Below are 13,028 nucleotides of genomic sequence, written 5' to 3'. Positions count from 1 at the left end.
CGGCGCTCGGGGCGTTCCCGGAGCGTTCGCGGAGCCGCCGGGGGTTCGGCTCTGGAGCGCGGTAAGGGCCGTGGGCCCCGGGAGCGCCGGGACGGTTTCAGATGCCCTGGAGGAGAAGGGCCCGGAGGAGGCTTCAGTCTGCTGAGCAGATGCGGGTTCTGCTTCTCTTTGTTCTTCTTCTGCTCTTGAGCGTTAATGAAATTCACAGTGTTCTTGGTGCAGTGCTGGCCACAAGATGTTTTTTATTTCCCCGGTGTTTTAGGGACTCTTCTGGAAGGCCCCAGCCATTGCCCTTGAAGTGGGTTCTGGGTGGGGTGTGAGGCATGGCAGGCACTGATTGCTGGCCACAGCTGTGAGAATTGTTTTGTCCGAGTTGTGATGCTCAGGAAAAACATTGTGTCAGTAATTTATTGAATTAAAGCTTTTTTATTTTGAATGTTGACAAGGAAACTTTAACATGTAAGCCTAACTTAAACATCTGTCAGTACAACAGGGAGTGTGTTTTTTGCAAGAACCTGTAGCAGAGTGCTGGCTTCCCAGTTCTTTCATTGGATAGTTTAGAAGAGATTTCTGCAAAAATCTCTTCTTTCCAAGATTTTGTGGGGAATAGCGTAAACCAGTTTAACCTGAGGCCTTTAAAACATTACTAGTAGCTTTGGTATGGTTATAAAGGTATGGTTATGAAGCTGCAAGAGCAAAGCCAGGTGTCTGACACTGCTTAGAGCACAGGTCCGGGCTTTGCTGTGCCTGCTGCTGCTGCTGGGAGCACCCACATCGCTCCCTCTGCACATTATCTGCTCCACAGACCATGGAAATTCCTTTTCCTGCCAGCCCATCCTCAAATCAATTCAACTTCAGTGCTGCTTGGGCTGGCAGTGCAGCACTGTGCTGGGAGGAGCATCCTACAGCCCTGGAAATAGTCAAGTTCAAGAAATCGGATCCAGTGTCTGGTCAAGAAAGCTTCACTTTCACAGACTACAGTCAGTGGAGAACGTGCCATGTTGAAGAAATACCTCTTTGCTCTCTGCTCTGTCTAGTGTTGCTGGACTGGTGTCCTCTGTAACTACCCAAGGGTAGCAACAATCCCTTTCTCCACATAATCACAGAATTATTCAGGAGGAAGGTCTATAAGCTTAAGGGCTACAATAGGTTAGCCGGGCAGAGAGAGAGTAGAAAAAGATTATAAATGGTGCCTACGTGCTCTAACACTCAGCAGCTGAGGATCTAACTCAAATCTCCAGGTTGGATATCTGAATAGTAAATGCAGGCAAATTTTCCTCTTTGCCTGAGACTTTGTCTGCCTCACCATGTGCTGTGTTCCCACATTTCCTCAGCATAAAGGCTCCACTAGGATGTCTCTAAGGAGACCTCCCTGATTAAACAGCAGAAGATCAAAAAATAGTTGGATTTCCAGTGTTCCCTGTGTTCCCACCCTGCTACCCTGAGTTTCAGCATATTTTTTGCTAATATTGTGGTTTGGGAAAAGAGGATGGCTGTGGTGTTGATCTTGCCCTAGTATTGTAAAATGTGGAGGTTTGACCACTTACTAGTAGTCCTCCTGGGGACCTTGCTTACTAAAAAGGCCACCCTTCCCTCACTTCTGTCTTTGTCATGTTATATAGTTAATTCAAATCTTTTACTTACCTTAAAAAAAGAACAAAAACCACAGTGTTTTTCCTTAAACAGACCAAGGAGGAAAAGTTTAGGGCATCTTCATGTTTTTGTTCAGTAGTGCCACAGTGATCATGCTCTGTCCAGAGGCAAGGGGAATGTGATCCTGTTCGAACATGAGATTTACATAATTCTTTTTCTCACCACGTGTAGGCAGCTGCTTTCTCACTGCTGCTTTCTCACTGCTTGTTTGCACTTCCACATCCCTTTGGATGGGAGTTGTGGCTGCTGGCTGGCTGTTTGGGTGAGTTTGCAGGTCTGTGGGCTGCTGCTCATAATCTCCAAGTAATAAATAAGACACAGTGAGAATCACTGATGGTAAGAGTAGACTCTAAGTGGGCTCTTCCCTGACTTTGTCCAGCACTTACCTAAGTGTGGTCTTGCTCAGCTGCTGTGCTTGGCAGCTTGTTTTACTTTTTTGCTTGTTTTTCACAACAGCAGTAATTCCTGGAGCAGGGAGCGGGGCCCAGCACTCACCATTGTCCTACCACTTCTTCAAGCACAGTGAGGCTTTCAGGAGCAGTCCTTCCTGCTCTGATGGATGCCAGAGCTACAGCCCAGTACCACTGCCAGCCTCTCATGAAAGCAGGTGTTTGTGGACAATCTTTGTAAAGAAAAGTCACCACAGTATTTTATTCCGATTGTTTCCTTAGGAAGAGTGGCTGATTCACAGTGCCTGAACAGTGCAGTCCTTATTCAGGCAATGTGCTTGTTGAATTTAATGGGTTACTTTACATAGGAATTCACAGAGAATGCAAAAAGATCCCAGCAAAGCTGAGCTTACCAGCACTACCCCAGTCTAAAATAAGAGGATTTAGCCTTCTGGCACTATCCAAAGGAAGCCAGCCCATGGAGCCCTCGAGCCCCTCTGTCACAGCAGGCTCCACGACTTATCCACCACCACCACATTTAGTTTCTACCCTGCAGCAGTCTGCAGCAGAAATTTATCATGAGTTACCATATGTGAAGTAGCATTTGTCCCCAACAACCACAGCTAGAGTTTTTCAAAGTTTTGTGAGTCTGGCAGTTTGTGGCTTTATTCCAAATGTTTATGGCTGTCTCATCCAAATAGATCTGATGTGCATTCCCCACTTCATATTCCTGTTGTTTAACGTTAGAACCTTCCTCTTTGCCAACATGGCATGGAAACCTCCTTAAGAGAGGTAAGGATATAAGGGGCAGAAGAGACCTTAACAACACAGTGAAAAGGAGATGAAAGGACATATTTTTGGTGCACTTTAAAATAAATAAACCATTTACTTTCAAGTCAACAACTTTCTCAATGGTAAAACTAGAACTTCAGAGCATGGAAAGCTGTGTTAGGGGCTTAGATGATAAGAACATAATTTGCTGTAAATATTTTATCATAGCGGTATATGTGAGTTTAAAACTTCAGAGAGGTTTGTAAGAAGGCTGTTTTAGGAAGGGAAGATGAATTCTTCTGCATCAAAAAAGCAGTCATTGTGTATAGCTTTTGCCTGCTTGCTTTGTGGACAGGTGCAACTTTTGCGAAGGTTTTGCAACATCCACCTGCCAGCTGGAGTCTGTATGAGGTCTGTCCCATACTTTGGCTACCCTGGGACAGTGGGGCTGTGTTGTCCTGTTGTGTGGCTGGATGGTCACCTGAGTGAGGAGGGAAACCCATGTTTTCACCTTGGAATGGGTGCCCAATGTGAGCATGAAGCTTGGAAAGAGCTCCGGGGAACACTCGGCAGGTGGATGAGTGATCTTAGCAGGTTGGACTCAGACTTCTCTCTAAGTCTGGCAAGAGATCAGTGTGTGAAGGATAATAAACCAAACAAATTGTCTGGCACAAACAGTATTTCCCCTGAGTATTTTCCCCGAAGTGACAAATTTACTGCACCCACCTTATGTGCTGGCATAACATACACTGACAAGTGCAGGTGTTTTACCCTCAAAGATACTCTCCCACTGCTCATGCAGTTCTGGGGTAGAGGGAGGCTGCCCTCATTCTGGGGGTACAACAGTGAAAAAACACCTTGCCAGGCAGCTCCAAGGATCTTGTGCCCATGCAGGCAATCCAACATGCTGCCCTCAGTCCTGAGGCATCCTGCTGTACCTCCACAGTTTTTCACCAGCTGCTTGTGTGCCTTCAAAGGTAGATCTCTGTTCTTCCCTTTCCCATGTCTTTAGGCATACGTACCATGCTGTATAATATATTACTTTTATAAAAGTTGGACCATTACTTAGGAATACTGTTCTACACACACAAGTGAGGTGCAGGTGCTGTTATTCTACATGTTAAGAAGTGTTTTTGGAGTGTCTCATCCTGTGCTGACTGCCCATTTAGATATTGCATTTAAAAAGCAAAAAAAGCAAATTATGGTTGTTGTACAAGATAGCCCCTTTCTGTGACACCAGGAGATGGTTGATGTTGATTCCTGGATAAAAGAAGAATGAACAATCTATGCCCAGCCTGCCTTCACTTACCTGCTGGGCTGTGCCAGAGTGCTGTTCCTCAGGCTGTTACGTTCTGTATACTTGTTGGGAAGTCATAGCAAGACTGGAACTGAGAATGGACCCTTCTGCAATTTACACCAGGCAATGCCTGTTCCAGTAAATGAGAATCTTGTATTTAAATGAAGACTGTCACAACTGCTGAAACTTAAGTGGCTGTTATAAAATTGCCTGTTCTACTCTTGTTTAGAAAGCAATCAGTTTGACAAGCAGGACTTTTATGAAGCTGTGCTGGCTGTGACTGATGCCTGTGTTGTCCCCCAGGTGTTTTTCAGTAACTCCTAGAATAACCTTTTCCATGATTTTCCCAGGCACTTGAAGTGACACTGACAGGCCTGGAGTCTCTGGAGTCCTCGTTCCTTGCCCTTCTTGAACATAGAGACAATGTTTGCCAGCTTCCAGTCAGCTGGGACTTCCCCAGATTCCCATTCCAGATTTTGTCCTTGTGCACAGATAATTCATTACCAGTAATCAACTTGATTTCCAATGACTTTTAGGAACTTTGGGGTTCAGCTTTTCTGTCTTTGATAGGAGCTGGCTTTTCTTGTTACTCATTTAAAGCTCTGAAGCCACAAGGACAGCTGAGTGCCATTTCATATGGCACATCTGTAGTCCCATAAAATGATCTTGTGTCTTCTTGGAATGCAGTGAGGATAACTGCCATTTTACCTGAGTGAATTCCTACCAGCTGAAAAAGGCAGTAATGGATATTTTGCAGCAAGTTTCCTAATGCCTTTCAAACCTGCCAGACACCAAGAGTCATCAGTCATACCAACAGTATTTATATAATGAACAATATATATAAAATCAGCAAAGCTGATACTGTCACGTCATAAATGCTTTCTCTTAACAAACTGAACTGCTTACTTGAGGATAGCAGCAGAATGGCACATGCCATGCTGGAACATGAGAGGTTTCTGCCTCTTTCTTTGAGGCTGCTTCTCAATAGAGGGCTGTGACAAAGGGCAAGTGCATGAGCTATACATGGTAACACCAGAGTTAGTTTAACAAGTAGTTAAAAGTCCTGGAGGAATATTGGTCATCTAGTCCTTTGCTGTAGCCAGGATTTCTTTTAAAAACTCTCCTTGAAGCCTGTTTGGAAGGAACTTGTATCAGTGTCCCACAAACTCCAGCAGCTGGATGAAAAAGAAAAAGCTCTGTTGCTTAAGGATGCAAATTAGACCAAAATATGTAAATGCTATCAAAAAAGAAAAGTTCTCTTCTGATTCTTGTCCACACTTGTGCAAGAAGCCTTGTCCTATACACAAATAAATGGCAGGCAGGGGTATCCATTCCATTTTAAGTTTATTATGAAAGTGATTTTAACAAAAAATTTTATTACATGCTTCATTTTTAACTTTGACATAGAAATCAAAGCTATTAATATACAGAGGCAAAAGGTAATGTATTTTCTTATAAGGTACATTTACAACAACGTTTTCTACTATAAATCTGACAGAATTGTTAAAATATTGGTAAAGCTTAGCACTGTATTTTATTTTCTAAGTATCAAATTTTGTACAGTTATTCACTACCCTTGCTCTAAACTATTATTGTACATTTCATATGGAAATAGCTGTTTGTACACAATTTACATTGGTAATAAAGCTTAGAAGTCCCAGCAGCATCTACAACAGTTCAGTTTAAAATCTCACTCCTGCGCAGTGGTTTATGTGGAGCAAATTGATGCAGAAACCAGTATTACACCCTGTGTGCTTACCCCTGAAATTCAGCCTGCCACAAATTCCTGGTTAAACTGGTGCTGGATATGGTCATAATGAACTTTTTTGCAGGATAAAGTACCACTGGCCTCAGTGGTTTTGGCTAAAAAAGGCTCTGTGATCTGATCCAATGTGAGGTTTTATCGCTTCCACTGCTCCCTACAAGCATAGAGATCCCACAGCTTTCCTTGTCTTTCTACTAGCCATGTGTGTAATCTATTAAATTCCCTTGTATTTCTGAGTTCTGTGTTGTTTCTTATCCTAACAATGGAAGAAGAACCAGCACTAACTTTAAGATACATATTCTTTTTATGTTATGAGAATGAAAAGCACTTTAGAATGACACTTGATAGTGAATTCTGTTTAAATTAGAATGTTCAAGTGCCCCAGAAAACTCTTCCTGTCATGTCAATGAGACTGAAGAAATAACAGGATCTGTAATCTGGAATGATAAAACTGGCAACTGCCTCACATCCACCCCAGTCTCCTAAAGTATCTTTATAATCAACATGTTGAGATCCTGCTGCTCTCAATGCAAATTAATGGCCTAAGTTATAAAACATAGAAAACAATATTTACAAAATAATTTTAATTAAAAAAGTAACAAAAACAAACTCTAAAAAAGATATTTTCACAATAATTAAAATAAAGTTTAATTAATCAAAGCCACTTTTTTCTAGATATTGAGAAAATTGAATTGCAATTGTTTGTATATCTTTAAACTTGTTATCTCTGCTCTCTGAATACAGATGGTTTAAATTATTAGATCTAGAGGTACTTCTGTACATTTAACTCTTGTATATTACATATTAATTTTATAGATTAAAAGCTTTATGATGAAAGAATAAATAAATGAAATAACAAACTGGAATTGTATATATTCAGATCCTTAGATAACAGGTTTTTGACATTGTTTATTTTCCACTCTGCTTCTATTCAGATGAGAGAAAAAACACAAGACCTGACTCTGAATCCAAGTCTCTCGCTGAGGAGTAAGTTCATAGTACCTTACAGAAATTTCCCTTCTTCCATAAATTCTTTTGGAAGACAAAATATTCCTTTTCCCAAGTGCTTACAACAGTTTGTCATTCTAGAAAACTACTTCATTAAAGTCCCAATGTACTGAGATTCTATAAGAACTCCTCCAGTTACTCCCATTCCTGTCAATCAGTGGTTTTAAACTACGAAAAAATGCAACTCCTTGAACTCATGATACAGATATAAGGAACTGTGTGTGTCACTCATTCCTATCTTTAAGAAATCATCCAGACCCCTGAGGTGGCTGAGGAGTTTGCCACTGGGTCCAGCTGCTGAAGATTTTACTCCAGCTAAGTTTGTAAGAGCATTCAAAGATATTTAGAGTCCAGACAATGGGAGCTGTCACAGAGCAGGTAAGTTTTGCTGTCAAACACCTGTCAGCAGATCCTGTATAAGAATCACAGTGCTACTTTTGCTCCTGAAGTTCCAAACCTGCTATCTGCAAGATTAGAACTGGGTTTTTTATAGGTAAAACTGATCTAAGAAATTTGAATGTGTTGGGCAGGCTTATAAAAAGGCACAGGGTGGGGTTTGACTGTCCTTTTGGAATGCTGAACACATGTAAAGGATGTTTCTCACTCATGTGGCAGCATTCTTGCATTCTGCTCACAGACAGGATATCAGGTGAGCTGTGCTCTTTAAAACCCGCTGACAATTCAGAATGTGGACCTTCTGAAAATTCTCTGACCAATCCTGTATTTATTTAAGCTAGTCTAAAACTAAACTAAACTAAACCTGGCTTACAAGGTAAGCTAGTTTTAAGTAAGCTTACTCTAGAATAAAGCTGCTGTGTAGAAAGGATTAATCTAAATCTTAAGTAGTCATAACTTTATTCTATGGGGATGGCACAATGAGGAAATAAATTTCTTTTGAAAAGTTGGTCTTTAGGTAAAAATCTAATGTATGATGGAAGAAGGAAGATAGGGCAAGAAAATGGGACGAAAGAAAGACTTCAGTTATTATTCAGTTATTTTAAATCCAGTTTCTGTGAGCTAAATCTCCAGGCAGGATAAGTCTTGTTATTGAAGGCAAGATGCAGTGTGGCAGAAGAGGTTACAACGCACTGAACACAGAATCCTGCTGCTCCCTGTGCTCAAATGACACACAGAGGCACCTTTGTGTCCTCAGCACTTTCAAGGCACAACTCGGGGCTTGATGAGCAACTTGTGATTGCTGCCGTGTCCTGGACTGCAGCAGGTGTGCAGGCAGTGATTTGGTGGCCTGTGAGAACGGTTAGGGATGATTCACCACCACCTCACTAAAAATAAGTGCACTATTTAAAGCAGAAAGAGAGGCTTAAAATGATAAGTGCTGCAGGTGCAGCTTTTAAGCATATAGGCATCTGCAAATTGAAAATAAAGAGCTTGGTTTGTGCCACAGAATTGGGCAATCACAAATGGGCACTTCTTCAGTCTACCTGTATTAACACATAAATTTGTTGTTGCACCTGTCCTGTAGACAACGTGTAATTCTGTAAGAACAGCTACAGGGCTGTATTTATTGGTATGTTCAAATGAAGTATTTCACATTTAGGGTAAAAGCTAAAATGTTATATTCTGCCACGTTCACAAAGCTGGTTTGCTTAAAGGCAGCTTTATTTCTCCTTGTACGGTTTTTGATTCCCAGATGTGTGTAGGTCTCATCTGTAGAAGAAGACATTCTTTGCTGTTGTGCTGTTATTGTGTAGTAGCAACAGGTTTTCTGACTTTGACAATGAAGGCATCCTACACTAACAGATGAAGAGCTGAACTCACCTCCTATTTGGTGACTGCCGGTTTCTGTAACTGTAAATCTAGTATGAAAGTCAAAGCATTTTTAACTTCTAGAGCTGATATAAAAATTCTATGCTGTTTTTCAAATCAACTGAAACCAGTTCAGACTGCCCTATATACCACTTGTCATTACTTATTTCATTAGAAATTTGTACATCCAAGAGCATTTCTGTGCAGAGTGGCAAGCGTTCAAGCCTGACTCGATTTCTAAATATATCAGATATGAACCCCCTCGATGTTCAAAAGCATTTAAGTGTCAAATTCTGAGGGTCAAATTATTCTCTTTCTTTCAGCACCTTCCTTCAGCAACACAAAGCCTGCGTTTGCCTCAGAAGTCCACAAGTGCCTTGTCCTGACTGTGCAGTCCCTGCCCTGACGTGGCTCTGGGGAATATCAGCCTCATTCTCAGGTTGTCTGTCAGGATGAACTGGACACAACGCCGCTTTTTTGTAGTGTGGTTTTAAGTCAGGGCAAGTGGTGCCAGAGCCAAATGCAATTTCTCTTGCCTGTATTCACCTCTCACAGCTCTACTGAGGTCCCACTACCAGTGGCCAGAATTGGGACATGTCCCTCTTATGGTTTCTCTCTGGCACTGGATTTCCCATGGAGCTTGGAACCTGGAAAATGTTATGGTGCTGCCAGTTGTTTCTGGAGTCTGGCATCACTGTCATACAATGGTATTATGTCCAAACATGTTGATTTTAGCAAGGATTTTACTAAACTCAGTGTACAATACCAGATTCTGAAGTTTGCTTTCTCAAGTGTGAAATACTAAAGATCACTGTAAATCATTTGCCAAGTGAGTAAGTTATTTTTCACCATATTTTCCATATATTTTCCTTCATATCTTTCAGTAGATAGGCTGCAATCCTGACTCCTTTTAATGGATCTGAATAAAACTCTGAACGACCTGTCAGACTTCGAACTACTGTTTGGCTAAAGTAGTTTTTCAGCTGTATACTCCCACATAATTGAGTACCTGAAAAGAATTTTGCTTTTTAAAAACTTTTTTTTTTTGTACAAATGACTACTGTCAAAGAAAAAAATTAATGAAAATTGGTGACCCTTTTTAGTGACCCTTGGTGAACCATAAATAAAAGTAGTTTTAACATCCTCAAGAAAAAGTTAGAACAGCCTTTAACAAAGGACCTTTATGGAGAAGTGACATTTTTTAACAAGGGTTAATGTACATATTAAAAAGAAAGCTCACCAAAGATCTAAGGTTCATGAGTGAAAAAAAACCAACCTGTTAAACTATAAAAGACTGTTCAAGCATAGAAAGAAAAAAATTATATTCTTCAACAGAAAAAGGAAGAAGGCAAGCAAAATTACAAGACGGTTAGTAGAAAAACTCAACAGAATATTTAAGGTGTGTTCTCATAGAAATGGAATATTCAACCACTTGCAGTCAACAGAAACCAACCATTAAGTTTAAGCAGTACTTGCTCAAGGACAAAAAGAAAGTGTCAGAAGATAACCACAACCACCCCTAATACCTGTCTTCGAGAACATCCAAATGTGTTAAACTACAGGTAGACAGGCAAAAAAAAAAAAAAAAGCAGCAAAGCAAAACTGTGTGTTAGTCTTTTTCTGAAAGGATGCTGCCAGGAGAGTTCATTTCTCCATTTAATAAACTTGTAGAATCAAAAGGGAAAATGATACAGAAGAGGAAGGGACTGAAAATGAAAGAGGCTGAAATACTAATAGAAAATAAAGGCTCCTCTCCCATTTGATTTAGCTTCTGTGCCAGGAAACAGCAGGAAACCCAGGATTTCTCATCATGGCAAACCCACTATCGCTCTATGAGCAGGGCCTGAGCACAAGGCTAAAGCTCTCCTGCAGTCCCTGTGCTTGATGAGCGCTGTGGCTACAAATCTGGGATAAAAGGGAGAGCCAGGTCTCTGCAAACACAGAACCTGCCCTCCAACTCTTCTGCAAAACGGTGTCCTGTTCACCCCTGAGCCCCTGGCAGTCTGGGCCTTGGACACAGTTGTGTTCCCAGTGTTGGTCTGCATGTGGGGGGTTCCCAAGGGAGAGGCAACAGCTGACCCTATACTGGGCAGCAGTTGCATCTCCACTGATGCTATTTTTCCTGGAATAATAAATATTGAAAGAGATTGTCCCAGAGTAAACCATTATCCAGTATTATAAAACCTCAAAAGGCTTCAGTTGGGTGTTAATAGAAGTGACAAGCACTTGGAGAAGTTATTTAATTGTCTACATAAAGATACATATAGATATGAGTAAATAGGGTGTGTGGGAGTAAAGACTTAAGCATGAATAATATTTACAATAACTAGAGATAACGTTACTAATGTACCCACAAATAGAAGTATATATTTATATATTTATATATTGTACTTAATTAGATGCTCTCTTAATGGAAAGAAAACCAAGACTACTAATGTTGTTGTTCATTTCTTACATATCCTATTGTAAATGTCTTTAAAGGGACCGACTGATGCATGGAAATCCAGAGCTAATCTGTTTCAATTAAGTAATGGACAGTGGCAAACCTCTGAAGAAGTTTAGAAGAGGACAGATAAAAACATTAGGACATTAGGGCATGGGACTCAATCTCATGTAATTCATAGAACAAAATTATATGCTTTTTTTCTTCTTTTTTTTCCTTTTTGATTTCTACTTGGACAGAGGTTCCACCAAGCCACAAATGAGAAATAACAAAATTTAGATTGTTTCGTTTTCTTCTAAAGATTCAAATATAAACTTCAAGTGCAATTCAAAATCCAAGTATTATTTATACTACATACTTTCTATAACAGAACTTATCTGCAGGTAGTTTAATCATATTTGAATAGATTCCTCCTTTTTTTGACAAGAGTTATTGTTGATGAAAAATAAAAAGCTAGAAAGAATATTTTTACATAGTGAGATTTCAGATGAAAAGTGAGGATACACTAGTGCAGCCACAAATTTGGATCTACAACTAGATGTACTCAGGGATGCTTTTTTTTTTTTTTAGTAAGAATCCCATTCAGAACATTGACTTTTAACAATTATAAAACATTATAGGTGTTCTTCATTAACAATTGTGAACAAAGTCTGCAAAAAAGAGCTTTCAAATTAGCAAATGTTTCTACTATGGAGGAAAGATAATATTTGACAGGAATGCAAAGTAACCAAATATTGAATACCACTAGACTATTTGTATGGTCGTAGAAACCTGGAAACTTTTGATCGCAGTAGCTTTATAAATGATCTTGGAAACATTTCTTTTGACTCTTGTGCTGTGTACTTGAAATAGTTTTGAGGGTGTGCCAGTACATCAAAGAGAGCTTTAATCAGTTTCTTGTCCTATGGAAGACAACACAGGTATGTTAGATAAAAGCAAGGTTTGGATTTAGTGTCTGCATAGGTTTCAAAACTGAAGAACAATCAGGTCTGTTTTGCAAAACTTGAGTCTGGGTAGAAGAGTGTAAGGAAATTGCTCCACGTTGCAGTGGAGTTTCAGAGGGATAAGTCTGCCTGCTGTGCTGGATGCTTTTTGCAGGGCTCCTGGCAGGAGCATTAACCACAAACTGCAGATGTCTGCATTAGAACTGCAAGCTGCCTCTGCCTGTTCCTTTCCACCTGTTCCATGCTGCTGTCCAGGCCTTCCTTCCATGGATGGGAGACAAGGCTGATCCTCAGGGATGCTGAGCTTTCCAAGGACCTTCTGTACCTTGGGAAAGCCTTGATTCAGAGCCTCAGCTGAGCCTGTGCCTGGCACTGTGCACTGCAGCTGGGACCTGAGCAACCCAAAAGCTGGAGGGAGAGAACAGTGCTGGGCAGGGATGGCCAAGGGAGCTGGCTCTTCCTCAGCTCCTGTCCTTCCAAGTCCTACATTCACACGGCTCAATTTTGCCCTCTGACCAGCCTTTTTTCAGTTTTAATTAGTTAGTTATTACAGGTGTTGCTTGTATCTTTGGAAAACCATTTCTTCTTGAGGCAAGATAGTGATTTAGGTAAATACATTTTTTAATGCACAGCAAACTTAATGAGTCATTTAAACATTTAAACGCCAGACTAAGGCTAAAGAAGGCTCTTCAAACAACAGGTCCTTCATTCTTGGCTGACTAATTTTTTGAACATACAATCTTATTAATCATATTAACATATATTTCATTTAGTTCCTGCTTCCACAAAGGACATAAGCATGTTCTGAGCCCAGCTCAGGTTACTTGATTTTGGGCTGCTTCAAATACCAGCATAAACCTCAGAACACAGAGAATTGAATTTGGGGTCACACTTGAGCTTTAAATATAATGACTGTATCAAGGTATTGAGAACTATTTTAGGAAAATGCTTAGGAAAAGGAATTCTTGTTTGGCTTCAAAGAAAGCAGAAA

At 40.5% G+C, this 13,028-nt stretch overlaps 1 protein-coding gene across 2 annotated transcripts in view; it reads right to left on the bottom strand.

Annotated features, from left to right (window-relative positions):
• Positions 1–5,496: 5,496 nt before the first annotated feature.
• Positions 5,497–13,028, bottom strand: part of SCUBE1 (signal peptide, CUB domain and EGF like domain containing 1) — a 196,158-nt gene continuing 188,626 nt past the window's right edge. For both annotated transcript variants that reach the window (XM_030959460.1, XM_030959461.1), the window contains one exon: positions 5,497–11,995. In XM_030959460.1, coding sequence (XP_030815320.1) covers positions 11,843–11,995 — 153 coding nt within the window. In that variant the 3' untranslated portion in view covers positions 5,497–11,842. The remainder of the gene's footprint in view (positions 11,996–13,028) is intronic.

Source organism: Camarhynchus parvulus, chromosome 1A (genome assembly GCF_901933205.1).
Source record: "Camarhynchus parvulus chromosome 1A, STF_HiC, whole genome shotgun sequence".
NCBI lineage: Eukaryota > Metazoa > Chordata > Aves > Passeriformes > Thraupidae > Camarhynchus > Camarhynchus parvulus.
This window is presented reverse-complemented; position numbering and strand designations above follow the sequence as displayed.